Raw genomic sequence first — 26,828 nt, forward strand, 5'->3', positions numbered from 1 at the left:
TGATAATATTTCACTTTATCCCCTCACCCAGAGGTTAAACTAAAAATCCTGCTTTTGCAGATTACAATGATATGTGGAGGTATTATTTTACTTGGACATTAAATATCTCGATATAATCACTAGCACAATCTAAGTATGCAACTTTGCCCTCTATTAAACACCATGAGCAAGGTTAACCTCCCCATTTATTCAGTGTTTGACCTTGGAAACCACTTTTCTCTCTGAATTTAGAAATTCATTAAACCCTCTGTTATCATGATAGCCTCGGGTTATTAATAAGAAGAGATGGCTTTAATTGTTTGGTTATATTTAATAATACAAAGGTCAACATAATGCTCAACCTTGACAGCAAACAGGCCTGTCTTCTTCTTTTTCTCTGGAGTTCTGCTCTCTAGTGGCCAGAGGAGGCAAGGGGCTCCGACCCTTTGGGTCTGTAAGAAATCATGCAGTCTTCCCCCCCATGACAGTAGATGTGTTTGCAGATTGAAAGATACATCTTGTAAAACTATGCAGTGTAAGGACAAACATATGCTACCATCCCCCACTCCCCCAGGCTTTTCTATGAAAGCAGAAGGTGCAGGTGAAGTAGGAGAAGGAACATCTTTTAGCAGCAATGCCTGTAATAGGTAAAATATAAACATGCACTGTCAAGATATATATTTTAACATGACATATCGGAAAATAAAAATTGTTGTATGCAGGTACTTAATGTACTATCATGCATTGCATAATTGGATCATGATGGCAGATAGTTATTTGCATTTTGTGTGTATGTGTGTATTGTGTGTATTGTGTGTGCGTGTGTGTGTTTGTGTGTGTGCATGTGTATTGTAGGTGTGTGTGTGTGTACTGTATGTGTGTTTGCCTGTTTGCCTTTGTGTTAGTACAGTACAATGAAGGTGCCCCCCGAGGGCCACAGTAGACTGGCATTCTGGGGCACCACAGTAATTAATGTACCCATGGCACATTGCTTCACAAGCAACCTACAAACCTGCTGCTCGTGCGCACACACTCGCAGTTTCTGTGTGTGTGTGTGTGTGTGTGTGTGTGTGTGTGTGTGTGTGTGTGTGTGTGTGTGTGTGTGTGTGTGTGTGTGTGTGTGTGTGTGTGTGTGTGTGAGTGTAAGTGAATGTTTTTGTGCGTCCTTGTACTTTTCTTGCTCGTCTTCCTTGTTTACAGAGTCTAATAGAGGTGTTTCTGACAGAGGTCATGACTTGTGACTGTATTTTTTTTAGACAGAAACATCATTTGCATCAGAGATCAGTGCTGTTTCTCTTTGCTGTGTTTGGTTTTCAGACAGCATAGTTCATGTAGTGTGCAATAATCTTCAGACAGACTTTCACTTGCACATGAGCACACTGTAGATCTGCGGTAGACTTCAAATGAGCCAAATATAGCTATAGTCCAACTTTGGTTGAACAAATATACCGAAGAAGACAAAAGTGAACATTTTTTGTGAGGCTTCTGCATAGCTATATGCTACAGAACTAATTTTGATAGAGCAATCTGTATAATTTATACAATGATTTTTATTCATAATTTTAGATTATCCTACAGCCTTATGGCTATTTAAAATATGTTTTTTCCATTGTTTGTCTTACCAGTTACATCTGTTCCATTTTTTGCTATTTTGTGTTTTTCCTTCTCCATCAGACCAGCAGCAGAGGATACAGAAACAGCGGAATAGACTTTATCAGGTGTATACACATTTGCACTTTCTTTAGTGCTCTCTCAGGTTTTTGATTAGTGTCCCTGTTGCACAGTTCTGCCCAACTCTCATCACCTCTCACTGTGTCCTCCTAACTGTCAGCGATAAATCCCCAACATTCCTCCTGTAGGGCGACACTGTCTGCTTGAGTGATGTCCTGGATTTATCAGTGGTGGTACGACTGAAGCAAAACCTGGGATCCTGCTTTTGTTGGTGTAGAGATCAGTCCGTCAGTGTTTGCACAGGGCAGAGGTAGAGGTATCGGTTAGTACCAGGTAGGCACCCTATGTGCTGTGGTGTAGATCAGAGAGATGAATAGAGGTTGATTATGCACATTTCTGAGAGTGTGGCAGTAATGGGTTGGACCATTGTGTGTTTACTGCATAGTGGTATGATCAGCTATTACTGTGCTGCTGTATTTGTCCTGCAAGTCCCAGTCTCAGATTATGCATGGTAAAGGCCTGGTGTAAAGGAGAACTCTATCTATAGGAATTGTATTAATAAACAACACTTTACACCACTATTTTAGTTTAACTTGAAAGGGCCTCGGTGTGGGTTGTTGAATTTCTCCTAACATCAAGTAAAAGCAACTGTAAAATTCCTTCTTTTCAATATCTCAACATAGTGACACACATTATTAGAGCAACAGCCACCCTTTAGCTACTTAGTTGGCAGTATTTGATGCCAGTATTAACTAAAAAAAAATGACACGGGGCATATTAATGTGCCCCGTGTAAGAAAAAATGTACAACACATCTACCAAATAAATCAGATACCTCCCATGAAAATTGTTTTAGTTCGAGGCTTCAGTGTATTTTTTTGTGTGTATCAGAAAGAGTTCAACATTAAAATAAACTTATTCAGAGATGATTTCTCAATTATTTCTGTGATCATTTGCAAGGTGATACACTGGAAGCAAGTATACTTTTCATATGGAATACAGTAGAACTAGAAGAGGGTTCATTTAGCAGTAATAAGGATTAGCTAAAAGATATTTACTTACTCTAATTTCAATAAATAGGCTTAAACCACAGTTTGTGGTTATTGATTATATATAAAATATTTGAGTGAACACACAATCACAACAGATGACAATTTGTTTTCACTTGGTTGGGCAAGCTTCAAGATGTTCAGAAACCTTTCAGACTGTGCCCTTGTGTTGGTGAACTACAGGACACAAGGTCATAATAACCTTTTATTATGGCCTTTCTGTATGGTTTAGTAGTATTCACTCTCCATCATAGTGAAGATTGCCCTTATGGATATCACTGCTGCTATATATTAAGTATCCAGTTGTCCTTGAGAAAATGATGATATAAAGCAAAGCTCTACATTCAACCCTTATCTTAGAATCTGTGGCTGTTTTGGCAGAGATCACTCCCTCTGTCTTCCATTATGGAGCATATCAATGACAATAAAAGGGAACACAAATGCTTGTATGTCTATAGTATGCTTCATGTAATTTATACTACATCCCTTGTAAATCGATGCACTGTTATTGACGCTTGAACCATTTATATCCCTACTGTATGTAGGGGTTTAGACTTTCCATACACAACCACAAAAATAAATTAACCCTTTATAAGGGCAGAAAAGTACTAGCTAATGTATGGTTGACTGGTCAGCATAGATTTTTGCAGTATAATAAGGTATTGTCCTGTTTCACTCATTTTTTTGTATTGTTGTACAGGTGCTGCAATTCCACACTATTTTAAATACCACATTTAATTTATAATAATTAATTGTTATTCATGTGTGAAATGCACTGCAGTGGTGCCGTCATTTGGAGACAAATCCTATGAGTACTATATAAATAGTGAATAATTGTGACTTTAACGGTGAAATTAGGGCATTTTCTGATTCACAAGTGTATGCTCAACATTATATGAAACTAATTTACATGTTAAACTGATGTCCATTAAGCTCAGTATCAGTCACTAATTTACTGTATGTAGACTTCAAACTCCAAAAATTGTGATTCAATCATTAATTTAAGTTCTGATGCTCTGTTAAGAGTGATGTATATCTAAAATACTACATGGTGCAGGTTAAATATGAGGATTTTCCCTTTAGGATGGACGTACTGCTCTTGATAACAAGTCCATTTGCTCCATCTAGTGTTCACAACAGTGTACAGTCAGCAGGGGTACCCTAACCCTCAGGAGCCCTTACAGTGAGGCTCACTACAGTATATGTAATTGTTAAATCTATCATTGCATACTGTGTCAATAAACCAGCTGTCACTTTGAAGCCAATATGTAATCACGTCTATACAGACACACTCGAACTTTACTTATGCCCAATATAATTGGACTAACATGAAGTATAAGCATATCAAGAGACCACACATCCTTGACAGCAATTTATGATGTGATATATATGCTGATAAATGATCCAGTCTCATATTTGGTAAATCTCAGTATTAGCTAGAAGATTTGTTTACAGTTTTGCAGAACAGCGAATTGTCCTTGTTAAAAACACTTTGTCTAATGCATACGAAGGCCCACTGTCGTCTGGGTTGATTGTGCGTCGATATTTTTCAGTCGAAAGTGGAAAGGCCTGTATAACCGGTTTAGTCAACGCATTATCGGATCATTTTACATCATTTTTTGTAATATGAGAGCAAAGTCTTCCTTGCACCAAGAAGGAAGTCCAATGTCAGGCTGCATTTTCAATCACTTTTTTCTTCAATCTGACCCCGCCATACACTGGACATACGCCCGTGTTTGCCGGATCAACAAGACCTCTAAATGAATGTTTAATGAGCAGTTTAGATCTTCCTGTTGATGGCCACGCCTTGATGCTTTCTCCTCCACTATACGCCTCTGACAATTGTCTGGCTTGAACTTTGCTGAATGTAGACGATTCGCCTTCACTTCACCACCCGAGGACTGCAAGTATCCGAGCCACTGCTTTGGATTCGCTGTAGACAATCATGACTTTTCCCTTGAGAAAATCTGTATCGGGTAGGTGGCTGCTCTTATCTAAGGATTTGTGCTGCAAACATTTTGAGATTTGTTATTTGTTTTGTTTTTTTTAACTTAAAATGATGTCCGTTCAAATGTAGACAAATCTTCCAAAGTTATCTTGGGTAGACTGGTTTATGAAGTTGTGCTTGTGGCAGTACTTGTCATAGTATTTTATTCTATTGATTGGATGATTGATTTTCTTGTTATTCTACACTTAACCTCCTTGGAGCTGTCCATGGTGCTGAAGTGTATATGTCTTAAGCGATGAATAGTTTCCAGTATCTTCGCCGTTTGCTCTGGAGTGTTGAAGCTGTTTGGTTTTGAGCTTTTCGACCGAGTTTATTAACAGCACGTGTAGGAGGTTTACATTGTGTACATTGGTGTAATGTTTATTTTACAGAGTTATGACAATATTTATAGTACTTTAATTTCGCAAGATTTCAACTTTACTGTTCGACGCCTCATATTTAATCAAAGTTTAAATCCTGCGCAATCCTGAGTTATGTTCCTGACTGTCTTATTTATAATCAGAGTAAATAAATCAAATGTCTACAACAGTTTTGGTTTGAGGTCAGTAGATGGCACCATTGGTTAGGTTGTAACTGTGCTCAGTCCAGAACTGAGGAAAAACCTGGGAGTGAAGGGGGTGACAGTATCGGGTTGGCAATGAGAGACACATCAGTGTCAAAGTATCACCGTTTATCTGAGGTTTAGATTTGGTAAAATAAAATAATAAATAAAAATACAGTACATTGCAACTTTTTAGGTTGGCACTTTCATGATGTAAAATCACAATGGCTTCTAGTAAAAGTTTCGTGAGGATAGACGTCTTAAAGGTGGAAAGGCACATATTTTGTATTATTATAATAATTATATGTAAGTTTATGATGGCGATCATTGACTTAACGCTGTTTGCCTCCTAATTCTTCCCACTTATTCCTCAATATTCGTCTTAAACACCACTGACGCCTTATGGTGGCTACTTGCTGTCTCTCAGTGTAAGTATCTGCAGTGTAAAATGTGCAATATAAGTATATTAGTTAATATTCAATAATTCATATTTTTAAGGCTTAAAATTAATGTAATTCACGTTTGGTGTATAGGTCTCTATGTTTTGTTTTTTTTCTTCCAATTTGTCACATCCCCACCTCACCTCCTTTACTTCTTCTCGTGATCTGTAATGTGAAATATCACAGATGACGGCCTGCATGGAGGTATGTTCATTTTCCTAACTCACATGCACTGCCCTGCACACTGACTGGGTTTAGTGTCTCTGTAGTTACACTCCCTCTCTCTCCTCCCCACTGCTCATTCTCCAGGTTGTAGGTGGGATGCTCTCAGCAGTACAGTCGATGCTTTGCGTTGTGCTCGGATACTGCATCCAGCATGAGTCGCCTGCTTCTACTACCTTGCGTTGCCTCGATTCAACAAAAGAGAAAAAAACAAACGGGATCTCCTTAGTGACTTGCTCTCATCCTCTGCGTTGCCTTTCTAAAAACGCAGTGAAGGTCTCTCTCTTACAGCAGCAGCTTCAGTAAGGCATCAGGCAAACTGCAAACATTTCCCCAGCGTCTGCAAACAGGTGTTTCCATCCTATGGCTGCGCATTAAGCTTCATTCACGACTACAGGTCTACTCGACTACCATGTGCGCGGCAGTGTAGTTTAGAGGGATGACGCAAAACGGCTTGCAGAGAATGGCTTTGTGCGTACTTGTTGTGATGCCGAGAAAATGATACAGTTGGAGGAACATGCAACGTGCTGTGGTGAAACTCTTTGTGCAGCTTCACGGTGGAACGTGTGCTTTTTGTTTTTTGTTGAGTTTCACTTTTTTCTCGGAGATACCACGGACAGTTCCTGAATAACGCCCAAATTCACGAACAAAAAAAAAAAAATTGGGCATCATCTTACTGGCTTTACCGCACTGCTGGGACAGTTTTCTTGTCTACTCTTTTTTTCAGATAATTTGTTATTTACCGTGATAGTTGCCTTAGACTGTTTCCACTGCGCCTGGACGTTTTCCCTCAGAGCTCCGTTTTCTGGATTCAAAGGGGGTGAATATTTTCACGCTACTCCGGAAGTTTTCTCCAGAGCGCTGCCAAACTGGCCATGGCTGCAGCGATTGCCAGCTCCCTCATAAGGCAAAAAAGGCAGGCGAGGGAGCGGGAGAAGTCTAATGCCTGTCGCTGCGTTAGCAGCCCCAGTAAAGCCAAAGGAACCTGTGAAAAACCCAGTCGACTGAACGTTTTCTCCCGGGTCAAACTTTTTGGCTCCAAGAAGAGAAGAAGGAGGCGACCAGGTCTGTTGTGTAATTTAATCAGGCCAATATCCAATAATTCCTCATCTATTGCAGGGTGCCACTGTATTTCAAAACTCGCTTAAAAATGTAGAATATACACAAATACTACTCTATGTTTGTGTAAGATTCAAAAGATTAATGACTCTGCCAAACTTGGTGGGAGGATGAGGGAGCTCCCTTATGAGTTTTGTCCACAGAGAAGTCACCTTTAGCATCTCAGACTGTGGGATATATTAAGCTGATGCTTCATCCTTCACAGTCTACTTAATCAAACCACACTGGACTGGATATACAAATGTGCTTATTAAGTAGATTTTTGGAAATCACTAAAGGCTTTGCTGTCTCTACAAGGCATATATCCAGGACATTTTGACTGGGGTAGCCAAGATGGGACAGTGATTGTAATCAAGTCCAGGTTGTTGTTTTTACATTGTATTACACAGCATTAAATTCATAGTGTCAAGCTAACCACTCACGACTACTAAAGTTAATATTACAACCTAGAATAGCTTTAACACGCAGCTACCAATCTTTTCAGTTTTCTTCCACATATCACACCTTTCCATCTATGTGTAAAACTTGAGTTGGTGAAGATAGGCAACATATTCATTTTCTAAGAGCCTGTTTATATGTCGTGAGGTAAATATGTTACATGTTACAGGTTCAGAAAGAAGCTCTGGTCCAAACCAGTGCAACACATTTATTCACAGTGCAGTGTTTAGCTGCGCAAAACATATTCATAGTTGTCAGTAATGTTATTCAAGTCAAGTCAATTTTATATGTGTAGTCCAATTTCACAAATCTCACAATTACCTCAGAGTGCTATACAGTCTGTACAGCCATACACCATTCCCTGTTCTTAGACCTTTACTTCATATAAAGAAAAAATACCTAAAAAAACCCTTTAAATGGACAAAAGAAAGAAACCTCAGGAAGAGCAACAGAGGAGAGATCTCTCTCCCAGGATGGACAAACGTGCTATGGATGTGTGTACAAAATAGAACGCAAATGGCAGAAAACAGCATCGAACAGAATAACAAGATTATAATAGATGTATTATATATGTATGTAGAGCTCTCTCTTTCTCTCCATATATATATATATATATATATGTGTGTATATATATATATATATACACACATATATACATATGTATGAAGAATGTGATGAAGAGTATGCCAAGCAGCTTCCAGGTGCCACAAGAACAGAATAGGACCTGATCTCCTGCAGGATGGGGAACCACATCCAAGACCACAGGAAATGGCATCGACAGCCAGGGAAGCAGAATGGTTCCAGGATGGCTGCTGATCCAGCCTGAAAGACAAACGAGGACAGGAGTAGAAAATAGGGAGAGAGAGGAAGAGAAGAGTGAGGGGAACACAGCTCGGATGCCCAGGTGCTTGTGGATGAAACAAACAGAAGGATAGAGAAATGCAATGATTATCAGAACAGTTGCAATAATCAATGATCTCGTCGGCAGGACAGCACTTAGTCAACTCATTGAGACAGAAACCGACCTGTCGTGCAGTACAAGGCCATGAAGTTTCATATCATTGTGTCCTAAAGTCAACTTACATCAGCTCTACTACCTCTGAACTTCATTGTAATACATTTAGCTTACAGTCCTGCCATTAATGTCTTAATGCACCTCACAGTTTAAATATCCTGTACATGATGCTACAAACATCTACAGGTGTAAACTCTCCCTGAACATTTTCAACGCAATACAGAAACAATACAGGGAATCCACAATCATACAAATATTTTCTCATTTCAGTTTAACTAATCGAAAACGTCACATTGGACCTTTAAGTGTGTTTACTGAATGACCTCGGTAGTCTAACTAGTCTTGTTACCTTTTATATGTCCTGGCTGGGAAATAAAATCAACTTTCAGTACATCTCTACAGACTCCCAGGTTTAACTTGGCTGGTTAACTGCGTGTATCCTAGCACAAACTACTGTGTTGGTGTGTATATTGACTAAACATTTCACAGGCTTTGTTGTAACAATTGCTGTTAATGCTGTCTGTTAACACACATGAGACTCTGAATTACATATGCTAATTGCTAATTAGCCCCACATGTACATTTAAATTCACATTGTATGTGTCCCCAAAGCAATGCTACGCAACACTTACAGGAGTTTATTTTGTCATCATAATCGTCCTGTAATAATTTTCTTATCTGTGAAAAACATATTTAAAACAGTTGTTGGCATGTTACTCATATCACTGTTGCATTAGCTTGGCCTGCAGTTAGTGTGACTGGAGTCAAGCATGGACTTTTGATTTCAAGACCTGCTTTTTTCTGACTCATGCTGAAAAGTTTGCTGACTAGAGATCAACTCACATGGCCTCAGTCCTACCATCACTATAGAAGTTCAAAATGCCTAAACCTAACTAACCTTTCCCATGAAGGCAACTAGCACTAGTCAGTCAGAGGCAGAGTATGGTGGGTGTTTACAGAATGCCGGTAGGAAAAACTAAAGCGTGGCCACCCCCTAAAATTGCCATTGGTTATTGTTCACTGTCCAAATTAAATTAAATTGGATAATCAGTGTTCATTTCTGGAAGGCCTCATTTAAAATGTATGTATTGTCAGTCTCCGAAATGGATTATTACTTTTAATACATGTTACACACATGCTGGCTATAATTTAAATACAATTTAGTGATTAATTCAAAAGAAGGGGAACATCTTCACTTTTATGTAAAATGTTAAGCAGACCTCATACTAAACTCTCAAGAAATATGTCTGTACTGTAAATCATAAGCACGTTCTTAGTTGCTAACTCAAAAAAAAAACTAACTAAAATTAAGTGGTATGTGGTTTCTGAAGTCAAATTATAACTTTTAAGTTAGCTGAGCTGGCTCTTATTAAAGTATTCATATTATTGCAATGACAATAAAAGGTGTCTAGCAGCAGGAGTGACCACAGCTGCATTTCTGATCTGATCACATCTTTCTTAGGCCCAAAGTCCACCAATTGTCCCTTGTGTCAGCTACTTGATGTCAACAGACATGCTGACTGCACTACCTCACAAAGCGATCTCTGTTCTGGTTTTTATTTCAAAGCTGTCTTATAAAACTGCATGTGGTTCACCTGCAGGTTAAGGTGCAACTAACTAACATGCAATTTTTGCTCACCTCTCACTCTCAACTTCCATTTCAATCCTGTAGAGGAAGAAATGAGTGCCAAGAAGAAGGTGTTGTCTGTGTTAGACTTGCACATGGTGCCTCACCAAACACGAAGAATTGGCCACAGTTCGAACTGTCTGTACATGTTGTTTGTTTGATTGTGTGAAAATGGTCTGGTCCTTGTGTGTGGTTATAGTACATTCTGACATAATGTACATTTCTCAGTGTGCGTGTGGAAAATGCCCAACTGTAGATCTGATGCATATCCTCAAACTGCATGACTTTTTTGACTGGTTTGCACAGCTCAGTATGAAGTGTAAAAAGTTTGACTACAAATCATCACAATATTCCCAGTAAATGAACTGAATAAACCTTTTATACAGCCAAAGTAACCTTGGTAAGGCTAGAAATGGCAGTACTGAAAGGTAAGTGAGATGAAAGGATAGATGAAAGGTGTGGTAAACCACAGTAAAGGACACTCCACTAGGGACAGTAACCAGGGAATGGAGAGCACTTAGCTCTTATCAGACATTACACTGATGTAAGACAGACTGCCCAACCATTTCAAAACTAAATGCTCTGCTACTTAAAACTATTGTCTTCTGAACTTATGGGGGCTGTTTTTTATGCTGCTATATTAGCATACAGCTTTTACCCATTTGATTATTAAAACTATTATTATTACCATTATGACGCATTTGGTTATATCCTCTTGAGATAATTGAAAAATGCATCTCCTTCTTCATTATTTCAAAATTTGTGATAGATTCATCACTAGTGCCATTATTTGGACCTTAATGTAGAATGAAGTTTAAGACTTTGGGATTTATCTAGGATGCACTAAATGTCTCAGTGTCTAATTTTTCTTCATTATACTTGTATATACTTTTTCTTAACTGCATATATTCCACATATTTGATTTTCAGGAAAACAAAGCCTTGTTTAATTATGATTATTTTTCTGGTTATATCACTGTGGAGAGCGACAGGAAGCAAAAAGAAAAAAAGAGGATGACCTGCAAGAATTTTCCTCAGCCATCTTAGATCATGGAGCCACCACAGTGCCTTAAAGTCATTTTTAAGTTCGATACCATTTGCTCTTGACTGCCTTATTTTTCTCAGTTGTCAAGCCATAGAGGCTGCCTGTTTAGTTACCACTGTTGCACTTTAGAGAGAAGACAGCAGCAGTTTGCCAGTGCTTATAGATGTGGACACATCAACATTGATCAAGCTACAGTTCTTAGAATTTTAGCCATCTAAATACTATTACCATCAATTTCTTTGTCTGATGTTACAATTCAATGAGACTTAAATGTTATTAAAGTTGTTTTAATCCATCAGATGTCTTGTTACATTTTTTTATGGACCATAAAACATCACGGACAATAAAAAATTATATTGAGCTTGTAAATTGGCTATACTGTAGGATCAATGTGAACTTGTGTATGAGATGAGGGAGCCCAGAGACTTAATCAAACCTCTCATTTCAGCATTCATAGCTGAGGGGGGAAGTTCAAAGGGAAGAAAGTTCATAATTCTCTCTCAAAGTACAAATAGCATTTTTTTTCCAGATCTCAGTAGTTCAATTACAAATTTATGTTTTGGACCATGTTGGCTTGATTTACAGGTGTCTCAGCATGTGACAGTTCACTGTACTGAACATTGCATTTTGCTTCATTAACTTCCAAAATGGCAGCAAACTAAAGCTTCAAAATGTCCCTTTTAAAAGCTGATTTGTATTACGTAGTTACATTCATGTTCTCCAATGGTCTATGGTTTCATTCTTCTGTCCTCCTGTTTCTCTTTACCCTCTGCATCCACAGAGCCCCAGCTGAAGGGGATTGTGACGAAGCTGTACAGTCGACAAGGTTTCCACCTGCAGCTGCAGGCAGATGGAACCATTGATGGAACAAAGGAGGAGGACAATGGTTACAGTACGTTTCTCTCTTATTGTTTGTTTCCTTCATGTATTAATCACATATACACTGCCATGCTGTACTGCTGATCAGCAGGAACTGTTAACCTTACCACAGTCAATTTCATGTATGGCATGTATTAGCTATTCATTGTTTATCTCCACTACATCCATCATCGACTTCATGTACACTTGAACATCACATGTATGCCTTATGTTAGAGTTTCAAAGAGAAATTGTAGTTTTGCTTTTCTTAGATTCGATTATAAATGCTGCATTCTATTTTTGAGTGCAGTCAGCATCCACACTGCTTCTATGTTTATTCACTCCTGTGGGTAAACAGTGTTGAGTCAGTGCATACAGTAAAACCCCAAAAACTTCAATTCACAAAGTGCTGTGAATTGAAGCTTTTGATGATTAGTTGTTTAATTTTGGCAACTCCAAGTCATTCCTAAGCAACCTAAACACAGATGCTGATTGACTTTTTACTCCCCTACACACTGCCTTTTTGATGAGAGCCAGTTTTGTCTTATACCATGTATTGATGCATCCCTATCATTGCCACCATACACCCACCAGCTCTTTGTTTTCTAATAGACAGAATAGAGAGGATATCGATGTAGGAGTAATAGCACAGCCACTCGTCAAGTAACAATGCACTAGAAATTATACTTATAATTAGACACTGCAGTCAACACGACATGTTTTTGAAGATTAGAACAGTACAGTGGTTAGTGACTTATGTGGTATCCACTTTGCCTCCATACCAAAATAATATTGTTGAAAGAAAGATCTGCTTGGCACACTGAAACAGCTTTGATGTACCACTTACCGTGTTATCCCAACACTAAGCGGATGTAAACACTTCAGGAACCTTTGAATTAGTGGCTCTGTATTCAATTAGTCCTTTAGCGGAGATGGCGTGTGTATCTTACATATAAATACTAGCTCTGTGCAAGTGGGATGTTGTCTAAGCAGTACAACACCTTGTAATTTGAGTAGAATTTGTTTCCCAGATGAAACAGTAGAACAGTTAAAGGGAAACTTTGCAGATTTTCAACCAGCATCGTATCATTAAAATGTGGGTATCATATGCAAATGAACAATGTTTGACTTCCCTCTGTGTTGCCCGCACTCAGAGCTCCCTGCTCATTTGTTGTCAAAAGGTTGGATGACACATTTTGCACCATCCAGCAAACTTTTGGAGATCTGCATTAGACTACAAATTATGTTTACTCACGTACAGTAGTGGTGCATTCAAAAATAAAATGTAGGTCTCACAAAGCACTCCTGACTACCATTTTAGGCCAGTCGACACTAAAATATAATACTACTGAATACTATAATATTAGTATATTTGGAAGAAACCTTGTTTCATGATACAAGACCGGATATCAAGCTGTGAATCACACAAGACTGAGTCTGGATAAAGAAGCTAAGCTAAGCTATGATTCATCCAGAAGGGCTTAATCTAACATTAAAAAAAATGCTTTACAATATAATGTCAGAGCAGAGATGTGGCACTATTACAACTTATGAGGCTATGTAATCAGATTAAACAGTATGCTTTGGTAAACCTGAACTTTGTTTTCTGACAAATATTACATTGGACTTTGCAAACTCTGTATACAGAACAGCACATCAGTCACTGTGTTAGCTGTAACTTGCAGTTGCATCCAGCTTTGGGGCAATCCAGTCTGACTCATTGTCATCCAAAAATATGTAAAAGCAGTTAGGGATAGAAACACTGCTAATATACAGACAAATGTTTTGTAAGTAAGTCTCTATAAAGCTCTACAACGCTATTCACTTTGTCTAACCGACTAATTGTAAACACATTATGAGTAGCTAACCACAAGCTCACAAGAAGCTTGCAATGCATTCTGGTTGTTGTATTTCTCAGTTTTCTCTAGTCATAGGGCATCAATTTAAAAAATAATTGCACATTTCTGCTGCAAAGGTGACCTGGTTTTAAGAAATCTAATTTGCAGCATGAATTTGTTCTTTAAGAATAAATAGAAATATCTGAAATGACATCATGTTATACAAGCACACACACGTACAAACAATATTATACTACACTTCAAACACCAACCACCGCACCCATTATGTCTGCATGGACTCACTTTACTGTTGACTTACATAACAACTGTCCCACATCGGCACCAAAATAGTTTTTGAAGAGAATATTAAAGAGTGCTGCTGAATAGGAAAAGGAGAAAGAGTGAAGCTCTTTGCACTGCTCCAAAAATAGCGTTGTTAGGCGCTGGGTGCGCTTGTCTCCATGGTGACGGAGAGCACAGTCCTCTTGGAGCTACTGGTGTCTTGTGATGGTAGGAGAGGACCACTCAAACTCACACACAAAACCAACGATTTGATCTTCGCTACTGTAGCTTGCTGAGGCGACAGACTGGCTGTGGTAATAAAGGAGTTTGATATTTCCCTATCGCCAACTTTTTTACTACTTTATGTTTGAGTTGACAAGGTTGACTCCTTTTGTTAAATTTGCAAGTATCTATTGTGTCCTCCCCTAAACAGTGGACACATATGTTTCTAATTTAACCATAAAAGGAGCTGTCTTGTTTTTTCCCAATAAACAAACAAAATGTTCTTTCTGAGCTTTATCAGTAGTCTAAAATTAGTGCAGTCCTCATGCAACAGCACCATACTCCCAAATGTATTCAATTCAGATCTTGTGTTTTTGCTGCCAGATACAGTCCTACATTATTTACTTAATTCAGCCATATGCTTTTCTTCAAGTCATCCAGTTTTCCCTCAACCAAAGAGTCACTGCATTTGTATAATAATCAGACCAGTGTTGTGTAATGTCACAACAGCTCATTTTTTAGCTTCTACACTATCTTGTGCTGTCATACTCAGGCTGCTCTAATTGCAGGCATGCTTCTCCCAGAATGAGTAAGAGATAGGATAAATGTTTAAAATGTGCCTAGTGATAGCTGGAAACCTTCGGGTTTATTGTCACACTGAATTGCTCATGACTCCTAGGCTGTTAGTGGGTGGAACTGAGACACAGAGACAGCCTGTAAGCAAATGTGAAAGCTGTACCTCTGGTCTCCTTAGTCCTCTTATTCAATGTGCCTCTCTGCACTAGGAAAGGTCTGTGAGTGGGTAGCAGACCTGTCACCCTCTTCAGTGTGCTCAGGTGTTTCTAGGAGGCAGGAAGTAATTGAGTTTCCCCTCTTGAAAATCTCCATCAGTACACCGGCTGGTAATCCTCCTGAAATGAAGTGGACTGCAGATGTGTACGTGAGCATTGTGGTGGGAGGGAGAGAAAACTCAATGTGCGATGCAGAGTGAGAAAGGTGCAATTATAATGACAAGAACTGCTCATGTAGCAAGATGTTTCAGGAGAGAAAGAAATCAAATCTGCAAATCCAAAAACCATGCTACATACAAGAAAAGAGGATACAAGATTTATTCACATAGATCAAAATCTTGTTAGACATAGCAGTAAAAAACACCATATCTCATAACTCATATCCCCGCTAGCTGAGTACACACAAAAAAGACAAGATGGTTCAATCAGAACAATGGTTGCAGAGGAGTCTGTAACCTGTATGCCTGAATTTCTGGCACTAAATTGCTCAGTCTCTGCACTGCACTATAGAGGAATTCTTAAAAAAGTAGCTACATTTGTTAAAATGAATGAAAAATGGAGCTGTAACTAGGAAGTGATTCATGGATCTCCAGAAATTAATCTATAACTATTCTTGATAATCGATTAGATAAAGTCTTTTTAAAGCAAACATTGCCAAACATTCTCTGGGTCTAGCTTCTGCAAATGTGTAGATTTGCAGTTTTTCTTTGTTTAATATCACTGACAAACTGATTATCTTCAGAGCTTGGACAAAACATTTGATGACAATACCTATGACATCAAGACAATGATATGGAAGTAGTAAGTAAGTAAAATTATTAATTGAAAAAATAATCTGCAGATTAATAGTTTTTTTGCACTCCTAATAAAAACAACCCAGAGTTATGGCATGCTCTTTCCCTTCTCTGGATGATCTGTGTAGTCTTTGTTTGTATTGATCACCTGATTTCTTTGGTCTCCCATATCTGTGGTCCAATCATTTCTTTAACCATTTTTTGGAAATTGTTTGTTGTGCACTTGTTATTATATAATTATACTTATGTACTACTAATAAGTATAGATGTTGCGATAAGATGCCCATAGTGCACCTGAGGGCAGCTAAGGTTCTGGTATAACACTGCAAAATTTGTATTGTCTTTTGTTGCCATAGTGATTGAATACAAATTTAGCATACAGGTCATTGTTTTGTCAGTTTTACACACATGCACAAGATTACTGTACAGTAAGCCTAAAAATACTGCAGATACTGAGGTTGTAAATAGTAGTCCTATCTGTTGGCTGTATACGTTTTACTGGCAGCATCTGTTGTCCACAGCAGCCAAATAAGGCATCACCAGATACTCTCCCAGAAAAGATACACCAATCTGTCTCCAAGACTGACAGTGGTGTGTCATTCTCTAGGGAGTCATATTTTAATTGGTGTACTGTTATATGGCTTTCACAAACTACTATATGTGTTTGAAAAGTGGTGCAATTTTAGTGCGAGCTGACTCATTCATACTGTACCTAAGAACATAATTGAGCAATAAAGATGCTTTGAGGACCCTCCAATATACAAAAACACTACACCAGTAAGGAAGTCAGTCAATTTCAGGAGGAATCAGCATATTTTATTTAATCATTGAGTACTTCACTGAATACAAGTTCAGATTGTATAACAAATGGTAAATGTGTAACACTTGCAAACTACTGCTATTGGATATCATACCACAGACTATATTTTAGAAATATTGCTTCTTGTAAGCCACGTCACCATCCAATGCATCCATCATTCTTTAGAAGCTGGCGAATACACTTGTGGGATCTTTATCTGTCCAAAATCCAGACATTATGTAGTTGTTATTATTGAAATATTAGTCATATTATTATAAATGTGTCACTCGAGACATAACAGAAATAAAAAACATAAGTACAGTAAAGATTGACTCAGAGTAACAGAACAATCTGGGACTTGAATCAAGTATACTGAATGCTCATAAAGCTTGTTTACTCTACCAAGTATTATGCAACCTTATCACTGTTGTTTACAATGAAAGTCCAGAGAGAGTGATAAATGTAAATGGATTGCATTTACAGTGCTGTGTATAACGTTTTTCGACTTTAGCAGACAAAGTGCTTTATAATATACTTCTTATTCACCCTTTCACACATACACTGACACACTGATGGCAGTAGAGCTGCCGTGCAAGGCGCAGGCCTGCCTATTGGTAGCATCCAGGGTTCAAGGACACTTTGGCATGTAGACAGGAGGAGGCGGGATTTGAACCACCAATTGAACCACCAACCCTGCAATTACATAGTGCATGAGCCACAACCGCCTCACAAATCAGGGCGCCTGCAATGTTAAATTGATGCGGGCAGGTGAAATAGCCCCTCATAACGCCCAATAGTGCACTTCGCTCAAAAGAGATTGCAGATAGGGATCTACAAAGTGGTGGAAAAGAGGACTTATAGTAAGGGCACACCATGACTCACAGCTCAACTGATGTGAAAATGCAAGTTAAACAATGTCTACATATAGTATATATATGATGTATCTTGCAATCCCTACCCCAATCAATATAACAATACACAGTCTTAATAAGCCAGTGGGAAATAACAGAGGAATGTTATGATTCTCCTGTGGACACTAATTTATTTAGTTTCATCAAAAAGGGTAAAACTAAAATCTGCAGCAGTAGCGATGGCATCAGTTTGGGATGCCATCACCACGTGGCCCATAGGTTCCCTGACAGTATCCTATGAAACACTCATATACAGTACAGGCTGACATTAATTAGGTAGAGGTGTACCTTGCTGGGCTGCTTTGGCTCTCTCAGACTCACGACTCGTGCTCAGCCCTGCTGGTCACAGCCTGGTTTATATGTGTGTGCGTGTGTTCTTCAGAGTGAACAGAGGTGTGCAAGTGCATCCTCTTTGTGTGAATGGAGATGCAGAAAAAACACACTGCAACAACACAGCTAAAACAGCTACTTCATCCATTTGTGTAGTGATGTCATTTATTTAAGCAAGCAGAATTTTATCATTATCATATTTGCAAACATGCCACAACATGCCGTGTCTGATCTATCCAGCTGTATGTAGACAGAATATTGGGACTCAGTTACTAGCCTGTGATTTCGGTTTATTTGTGTACAATATTATGAGATGCATCAAGCCAACTTTTTCTCAGCTTCTGTCTCTTGTTACTGGCTCACCAAATTGCTAAAATATGGTTTCATTTATTTATTCACTATTTAAACGTTTCTCCAATGCTTCATATTGTAAGTGTTACATCTATTACAATCAATAAAGACACAAGAAATGATGTTAACTGCATACAGTATATAATGTAATATAATAATTTTATATTTTAATAATTTATTGCCTTTTTATTTATTTATTTTTAAATAAAAATGCTAAACTGAGCCGAAAATATATCCTTTATCTTTGCTGTCTGTCTCTTTCCAGCCATGTTCAACCTTATTCCAGTGGGGCTGCGAGTGGTGGCCATCCAGGGGGTGCAGACCAAACTCTATCTGGCTATGAACAGTGAGGGCTACCTGTACACATCAGTAAGTGACTCACTTAATACATTTATAAGTATGTATGTGCATGTGTGTCTAGGATGGGGTGCTGAGCTCTACCACAGTGGCTGATCTATCCAGCTGTATGCAGACAGAATATTGGGTCTCAGTTACTATGGTGATATGAACACTGGCAAGAAATACAACAAAAACATGTGAAGGAGAAGATAGATATTTAAAACAATAGCAATTCTTTTGTCCCAAGCATTTATATGTTAGTCACTTATCTTGTTTTTATTTCTATTATTTGTGGAAATGACTACTCATTCTTACCATGCCCACTCAGACAAAACATCATTCGGAGCCTGATGAAAGAGCGGCATCATTTTCTGATATAATTCAGTGTCAATAGAAAGTTCAAGGATTGTGTAAGCAGGCAGAGCAGTGTCATATCCGATTGTGGCAGCTGGCTCTTCTTCTTTGATTAAATGTGCAAGGTTATGAATAATTCAGTTGCAGGCCGAACAATGTTCCTGTTCGTCTTCCTCCCAAATGCCACCATCGCATGTGTGGCAGGCGTCACTGAGAAGACTGACAGGCTGGTGGATTGTGCACCCAGAGGACATTCACACACATGCGCTGTTGACAGACAATCCTCATAGTCAAATTAGTAAAGATTGTTCTGCATGGTTAAAGGTCTCAGTGGGCAGGGACAATCCTGATTGATAGAAACAAGCTCAGAAACAGCAAAGAAAACCTAATAAACCTAATGATCTTGTAGCTTTTTATTTTGCAGCAGCTGCTGACATATTATCTATTACAGAGTTGGCAGTAATGTGTTAAAGGACGAAAAGTAGCCCTCTGGCCTCTCCCTCCCCCGATCTCACTCCCTCGTATACACAAACACACAAATGCATTAATAAACATGGTTAATGAGGTAGCTCTTGCCAAGCATTAGTTCAGTCACATTCACTTCAGTCAGAAAAATGCAAATGGTTTTACAGTTGGCAGAAAGGCCTCTGGTCTCAAGCTCAAGTGAGCTCTCAAAGAATCTAAGCATCAACAAAGATTGTGCCGGGGGAACTAATCATGAACATGAACATTAGATCTTAGCTACAACAGCAAGCCACATTATGAGGATATCAACAGAGTATAATAGCGAGAACTGCCCAGATGTAAAGGCAACATAAACATCTGTATAATATGACACAGCTGAGAGCCGTTGGGAGGGCATGAGCTAATATACTGTATGACTGTACGATGCCATTTAATTGCAATGTTGCATACATCAATACCTAAAATGTATTTGAAAATAATACATGTAAATAAAAGACAGACAAATAGTCACTGTAACAAATCACACAAATTACTCTACTGACAACAGTGTTTATATTTCAGCCCAATACATGCTGTAGGCCAAACCTTGAGTGACTGTCAATACCCTCAGGTCCCATCTGCCTCTGGCGGAGTTTCAGACGTCTGTCTGGATCCATATCAGATATGAGAGCATTGTTCTGTTGTTTAGACCATGCTCAGACCTTCCTATGGAGGAATAACAAAGTGATTGTTTCTGCCAAGGGATCAATGACATTTGCCAACATGTACGTAAATATATTCCAATACTTGCTACATTAAATATCTAGTATAATAAACAACATTTTAAAATATATTTGAAATCCCCCTCCACTTAAAAATATGGTTTACTTCAGTTGGATGTTTGAGTTCGACTGTTCAGAATGATATAGTTTGACACTCATTCATCTGCTGATGGAGGAATGTTTGTGCTCACTGAAAAGACTTTAAGACCCAAAAGCATATGTGATATCACAACTAGTTTGGAAACTGATTCTGTAATTTTTAATGATAGAAAAGGAGTAAAACATGCCCTGAGGGACTCTTTAAACATATCAAAAGCTACATGTTATATTTTCAGTTTGTAGACCAATAGTTTTGCAGTGAAAGTTGTATTTTCTAACATGAACCTAAAAAAATTCTAAGAACCATATATGTTGTTTTATATATGTCATTCAGCAGGTAATAATAAACCAATTTAAAGACACTTGGGAGTAAAAGTGCTGCTGGGGCTTTATGGTAATCACATGCAGGTGCTCTTTGAATACCTCAGGTACACTGTTTTTCTTCCATCTTGTGAAGGGCTCGTTGTATGGGTGGAATGAAGAAACTGTAGAAACTGTTTCTTGCTCACTTACAGAGAGCAATCCTCCCACTCACATTATTAGTGTAATACAATATAGGTGTGTGAACTAGTGCTCACAATGACCCTGATGGGTTGCAATGCATTGGTCATTTTAAATGTTGTCATGTAAAATAAAGGAGTTTTATTTATTTATTTTTTTAATTAAAAACATTTTTTTGGATTGAGATTATACTATATTCTACCCACACAATGAGCCCTTCACAAGATTTAACCAATTTAACTTCTGTCCATAGCAATGTAATAATTTTCTAAATATATTATAACAATTTAATCAATTGAAAACATTTATCTAATTTCTTGTGAACAGTTATGTTCAGAAAAAAGAAATCTCATTCCATGAACAATAGTATTTTTGGACCAAAAGAATGACAGCGTAATCGCTGTAGCCTGTTGGTTGTATGGTCTGCCTATAATTACATTTTAATGAGCACTAGCAATTGTTTGACAACATATCCATGGGGGTTGCCCCAGCTAAACGTGCCTGAGGGGAATATACAGAAATAATTGAAATATAACATAGTCCTTCAACCCCATCCCCCACACACACATTCACATGCTGTAGTTAACATGGCTCCCCAGCAGTCCACAGCTCCCAGTGAGTGATTTTAATGATATAAGCTTGGCTGTCAGTAATTAAGAGTATGCAGCAAGCTGAAAGATTAATTTGATAAAGATGGATCCTGCTGGAAAAGGCTCTATAAACATTAGCAGCTGTATAAGTATTGGCCTATTTCTAAATCGCTTTTTATATCCTACGTTTCAGGAAAAAAAAAAAAGGATGGCCAACTGCTTACGACAACTTTACTTTACACTTGCTTTCATATGTTGCACTTCACTGAAACAGTCAAGTGCCATATTAATGCAAAATGATGCAGGAGAATCATCTCTCACTGTACTTTACTGAGAATCTAAGTGTGTACCTTTTCACATAAATGCAGCGTTTAGTTATCTCAGTGCATTCTCATGTGCAACTCTGTCTTATTGTGTACCCCAAGGTTCTGTCCTGGGTCCTATTTTGTTTACCTTATATTAGCTTCCCCTTGAGAAGATAATTAGCAGCTTATAAAGGTAAATCTTATCACTGCTATGCAGGTGAGATGGGGGATAAAGCACAAAGCAGTGCTGCAGCTGCGGTGGTAACGGTCCAGACAACCAGGACTGTAATTACACATGCTTCAACTAAATTCAGTCATCTATACATACATTTTAGTGGTGGGTAGAAGGCAGATTTCCTGAACTAATAAAGAATTTTTACATTTGTTCCGGTTGAGCAGCTGTTTGGAGATGAAGTAACATTTTTTCATTTGTTCTGGTTGAGCAGCTGTTTCGAGATGAACTAACAACATTAAGCTGAATATTAGCTACAGTTAACATTATACATCAGTTATGTAGACCAGGTATGGGGTAACCTGTTTTCCATTTATTACAGTAGATAGCATTATGAGTTATTTACTGTTGAAGGCTACAGAACTTCTGATTAATCATTAATTCATTGTTAGATATTTCAAACACAGCTAGTCTGATCTAATTTATGTCCTCTAATGCAGCCTTGAGGTTATGCAGCTGTTCAATGTGTTTAATACTTTGGATTTTGTCTGACTAGTCAGGAGAGGGAGCTCCGCAATTTTAAATGAAGCCCTTATTATATGTTATTTAATTTATCATTCAAGGAACTTGATGTTTGCTTGATCTGTTCCTTGAAATCCTGATATACACTGATTTTTCATTGCACATAGGTCACATCAGTGATTAAAACAGTTGTATTTATTGAAAAAGATCCACTGTATTACATAATTTTTTAAGGACCAATTGATTGTTAACACGGCCAACGACTGATTCATGAAATTGCTTAAAATTCATTTGCATCCTAAATCTAAACAATAGCTAACTCTCTTCTTCCTTCTCTTTATTCTTGTGTTTTTGTGATGTATAAATGTGTGAAATATCTGTCAAATGATGCAGTACATAAAAGCTACAATCTAAAAACAATAATTCTAGCTGCACATATCATCGCTGCTGTTTTAAACACCAGCGCCCATGTGAAACACATCTTGTAGGTGTGTTAAATTGGAATAATGCAGTTGGGGGATGAGATGTGGAGCTTTCTGTTTCAGCTAAATTAGAGAGGGAATTGAATTGAATGTGTAGCTGGCTGCCTAATAGTGCCTGTCTTGCTGGGATTGCTGCAATGGTAAAGTGCTGCCTTGAAGACACACATTAAACCAGCCAATAGCAGGTCAGTATCGCAGGGAGATTCCCAATCAACAGTGGAGAGGCAACAGATGACGTAGTCTGAGTGGTGGTATGGAGCACTGCTGCTGGGATCTGGATTTTTTACCATTATTGTATAAATGCATGCGTGAATGGAGATGTGAGTGAATACATACTGTACAGTACACAGAAATATAATAGATGCATAAGATATACATGCATACTCAATTTAGACTTTAGGCACAAATTATTACTAAATTATACATTTATGTTTGGTTTAATCTGATGTTATACATTGCTTTTGATAGCATTAATTTAAGTGGCTTTTAGAGTGCAGACAGAGTTGACTAAGATATGCATGTACATCTGTTTGTGCATAACGGTCTGTTCTGTACATATAACAGCAGAGAACATACAGCTAGAAAAAGAGAGCGTGAGAGAGTGAGAGAAATGAGGAGTGAGAAAAAAGAGTGCACATGTGTGGGTGAGGCAGAATGCACCAGTGAAAATATATTCATCCATCAGTGTCGATGTGTGGGGGAGGAAGAACCAATTAATATGTATTTTACTTTACTATCCTATATTTCTCTGACTGCCCCTCCACTTTTGCAAACTTTACATCAGAAATATTGTTTATTCTATACAGTAATAAAGTAAAAAGAAGAAGATAATCGGCATAAACATACACTGCCACAATACCTTTTTATACTTGTAGCGATGCAGTGAATGTTCCCACTGAATCTGTAAAAAAAAATATATATCATCATATCATCATATTTTTAGACACAGAGCTAAATGGTGTCCACATCTCATGAGATGCCTTTGAAGTGGTGTTATTAATTTTCCTGGTGAATTAGTGTGCCACTGAGGCTCTAGTTGAGTCTCGTCTAGACTGCTGTGTGTGAGTTTGTGTAATACAGAGTTCGTGGCTCTTAGGGTGGAGATATTTATCAAGTTAGCACTGAGAATTACAGGCCCTTTGTAACCAAAATGCCTGTTTAAGGGTTCCTGAGCAACACATCCAACTAGGGCTGTGCAATATGGACAAAATCAAATATGAAACTTTTGACAAAATACGTCAACATTGATATTGCACCAGTATTTCAGGGATGACTATTGGTGCTTTCACAAAATATTTACACAATGAGATTTTTGATAAATAATCATCAATAATGTGGATATTAAAAGGGAAATAATAGAACAGCTAGAATAATAATAACTTTATTTTGTATAGCGTCTTTCACGAAACCCAAGGTCGCTTCACAATAACAAGAAACACAGACAACAACAGTACAGACAAAAACACACAACTGAATGTCTAAAATGAGAAGAAAGGTAGGTAAAAAAGGTATAAAATCTAGATTAAATATAATGCTTACGGAGAGCCACTGAAACCTTATATGACAGATGCAGAGGGGACATTTTATTCTTTGTAGAACAATAATAATAATTTGTATGTTTGTAGAATAAAGATAAAGAAGAAATACAGATAGAAAGCCAGCAATTAAGTGTGTATATCATATGTGAGTACATTATGTATGTTCATTTTAGTACACTATTGTAATATATAGAGTTGGCTCACATCCATGCCTTTTCAACCATTTAGCAAGCACAATGCCTTTGGTAAATAACCACTGCGGTTTCACTCCATTGAGCTGTGTCATTAACTAGTTTGTGTTGTGTGTGTGTGTGTGTGTGTGTGTGTGTGCGCTGCCGGCTTGAACGTACAGCCCTGTGTGGGTGTGTTATTTGTATTTGGTATTTGTAAGGGTCTTTTCCACTAGCTTAACACTCTCCAATTTATTCCCAAACAAATGAACACTATGAGTGTACTTTATCTTTAACTAAAGGTGCTTTTTAAATCCACTTCCACCAAACTGAAAAGACTGGGACATTGAAAAGCCAGATTTAGCAAGATTTGGCTTCACTGCCCAGCCGTGGCATTAGCTTTTGTGAGTCTCACAAGCATTGATGGCTGCAAAGAAACTAGAACAGCACTCAGCCCTGATTCCACTGGCATAATTGGTGTCATTTTAGTTTCGATATGGCAGCTGAATACACATGGGGCAGTGCGCGGCATTGATTTGGCTTGTCTTGTGAAAAATCCAGCCAATAACTTTACAGAGGAGATCACATCCACTATGCTAGTATTTCTTCTCCTGCTGATTGGATCAGGAAAACATTATTAGGCAGTAATTACTTCCCTGAAGCCAGCAGAATACTGCTTGACGGTGCATCATAATTGATAGTGTTTTCTTGACATGACTGCCACACTAATGGTATATTCATTTTACAGTTACCTCTACTACTGCTGAATTGTGTAATTGTATGCTAGAGTACAAGAGGTTTTCCAGACGGCCAGTGTGTGTTCGTGCATGTCCGTTTTACATTAATGGATATTAAAAATGTGCTGGGCAACATCCTTTAGTGTGTTACACTCGACACTTGCATCATCCTGTAAATGTGTCCTCCTCTAGGCAGTTATTGGATTGTAAAGAGCCATAACTTCAGCCAGGACTCCCCCCTCATTATAAAACTCAACTCTCTTCTCTGTCTCGCCGTGCTCTTTTTCCCACTCCATTTAGATACACATGTTGAAGAAATTATTGTATGCAAGAACAGAAATTATTTGGAGGGGAGAGACTTCCAGTGAAGTGATGTTTTTGTACAAATAGTGAGGTTGCCAGCTGTGCATCATTTGGACAGGGATTTGTCATATTTCAAGGAAAAGCCTGTATAGTGTAATGGGATCATTAAAAGTCCATTTAGCCAAACCACCATAGAGGCATGGGGGCAGGGAAATGACACGACTGATATTATTCTTATGCAGATAGTGTCCTGCTTTGTATTGCTAAAGTGATTTCCCCTCGCTCCATCTGGCACTGGAGTCATGATTTAAGTGATGTGAGATTTTTTTTCACTGGGAGATTGGTTTCAGTGAACAATAGATATGCTTTTGACCGAAAGACACACTACTGGAGCCCATTTAAAAGAATGTGAATGTTTCTGTCTGTCACAGTCTTGATAGAATAGATGGGGATCCCCTGCCATTTCTGCCCTTACTTGTGTCAGTCTGAGCAAGTCTGTTGTCCATAGACCCACTCCAATACAGCAGCACTGGCCAACAGCCTCTTCTCCATCTTGGCACAAGATGTGCCTGTATCTGTCTGTATGGGTCTGTTTATCAATAGACTCTTAGTCTTCTCCAGGGTGAGTCTAACCAGCCAAATCCACATAAGCTCATTATTAGAGGTAGAACAGAACTCCTGGCTCGAGAGTTGAGCAACCGAGTTGGATGCTGCCCAGCCTTTCTAAGACTGCTGTTGCTAATCGGGACAAGAGGAACAGAGTCAGAAAGCAAGAAAAAAAGAAGACATGGACATGGTATTGAAAGAGGTGAACTGTCAAGAAATTAACAATGTGCAAGGAAGACTAGGAAAGTAATGGAAGACAAAATATTGAAAATGAAATCAGACATAATTAGGTAGAGAGAAAATGTGGGAGAAAATCTAATATACCTTTGGACAAAAGCCTGGATCAAACATCAAGTTCAATTTGCCAAATAAGTGAAGGCAGCATGACAATTTTGTTAATGCCCATTGTTCCTGCAACACTTTGATGCATTTGTGTTCTTTATGTTTGCAAAAATTATTTGTAGTATAATTATATAATCCAGGTTAGCAATCTGACATATGAAGACACTGTCAAACAGTAGTTTACCAAGACCTCACATGCCACATTTAACATCTG

At 38.2% G+C, this 26,828-nt stretch overlaps 1 protein-coding gene across 3 annotated transcripts in view; it reads left to right on the forward strand.

Moving 5' to 3' along the window:
• fgf13a (fibroblast growth factor 13a) overlaps nucleotides 1-26,828 on the forward strand; it is a 54,261-nt gene that overhangs the window by 19,341 nt on the left and 8,092 nt on the right. Inside the window, exons 1-3 of one of the 3 annotated variants that reach the window (XM_053323474.1) lie at nucleotides 4,644-4,674; nucleotides 11,934-12,044; nucleotides 18,594-18,697. In XM_053323474.1, the coding sequence (XP_053179449.1) occupies nucleotides 4,644-4,674; nucleotides 11,934-12,044; nucleotides 18,594-18,697 (246 nt within the window). Of the gene's footprint in view, nucleotides 1-4,643; nucleotides 4,675-6,733; nucleotides 6,975-11,933; nucleotides 12,045-18,593; nucleotides 18,698-26,828 lie in introns of those variants that run through there. The other 2 variants (XM_053323473.1, XM_053323475.1) reach the window with 2 other exon arrangements.

This window comes from Scomber japonicus, chromosome 8, assembly GCF_027409825.1.
Source record: "Scomber japonicus isolate fScoJap1 chromosome 8, fScoJap1.pri, whole genome shotgun sequence".
In the NCBI taxonomy this organism is placed as follows: domain Eukaryota; kingdom Metazoa; phylum Chordata; class Actinopteri; order Scombriformes; family Scombridae; genus Scomber; species Scomber japonicus.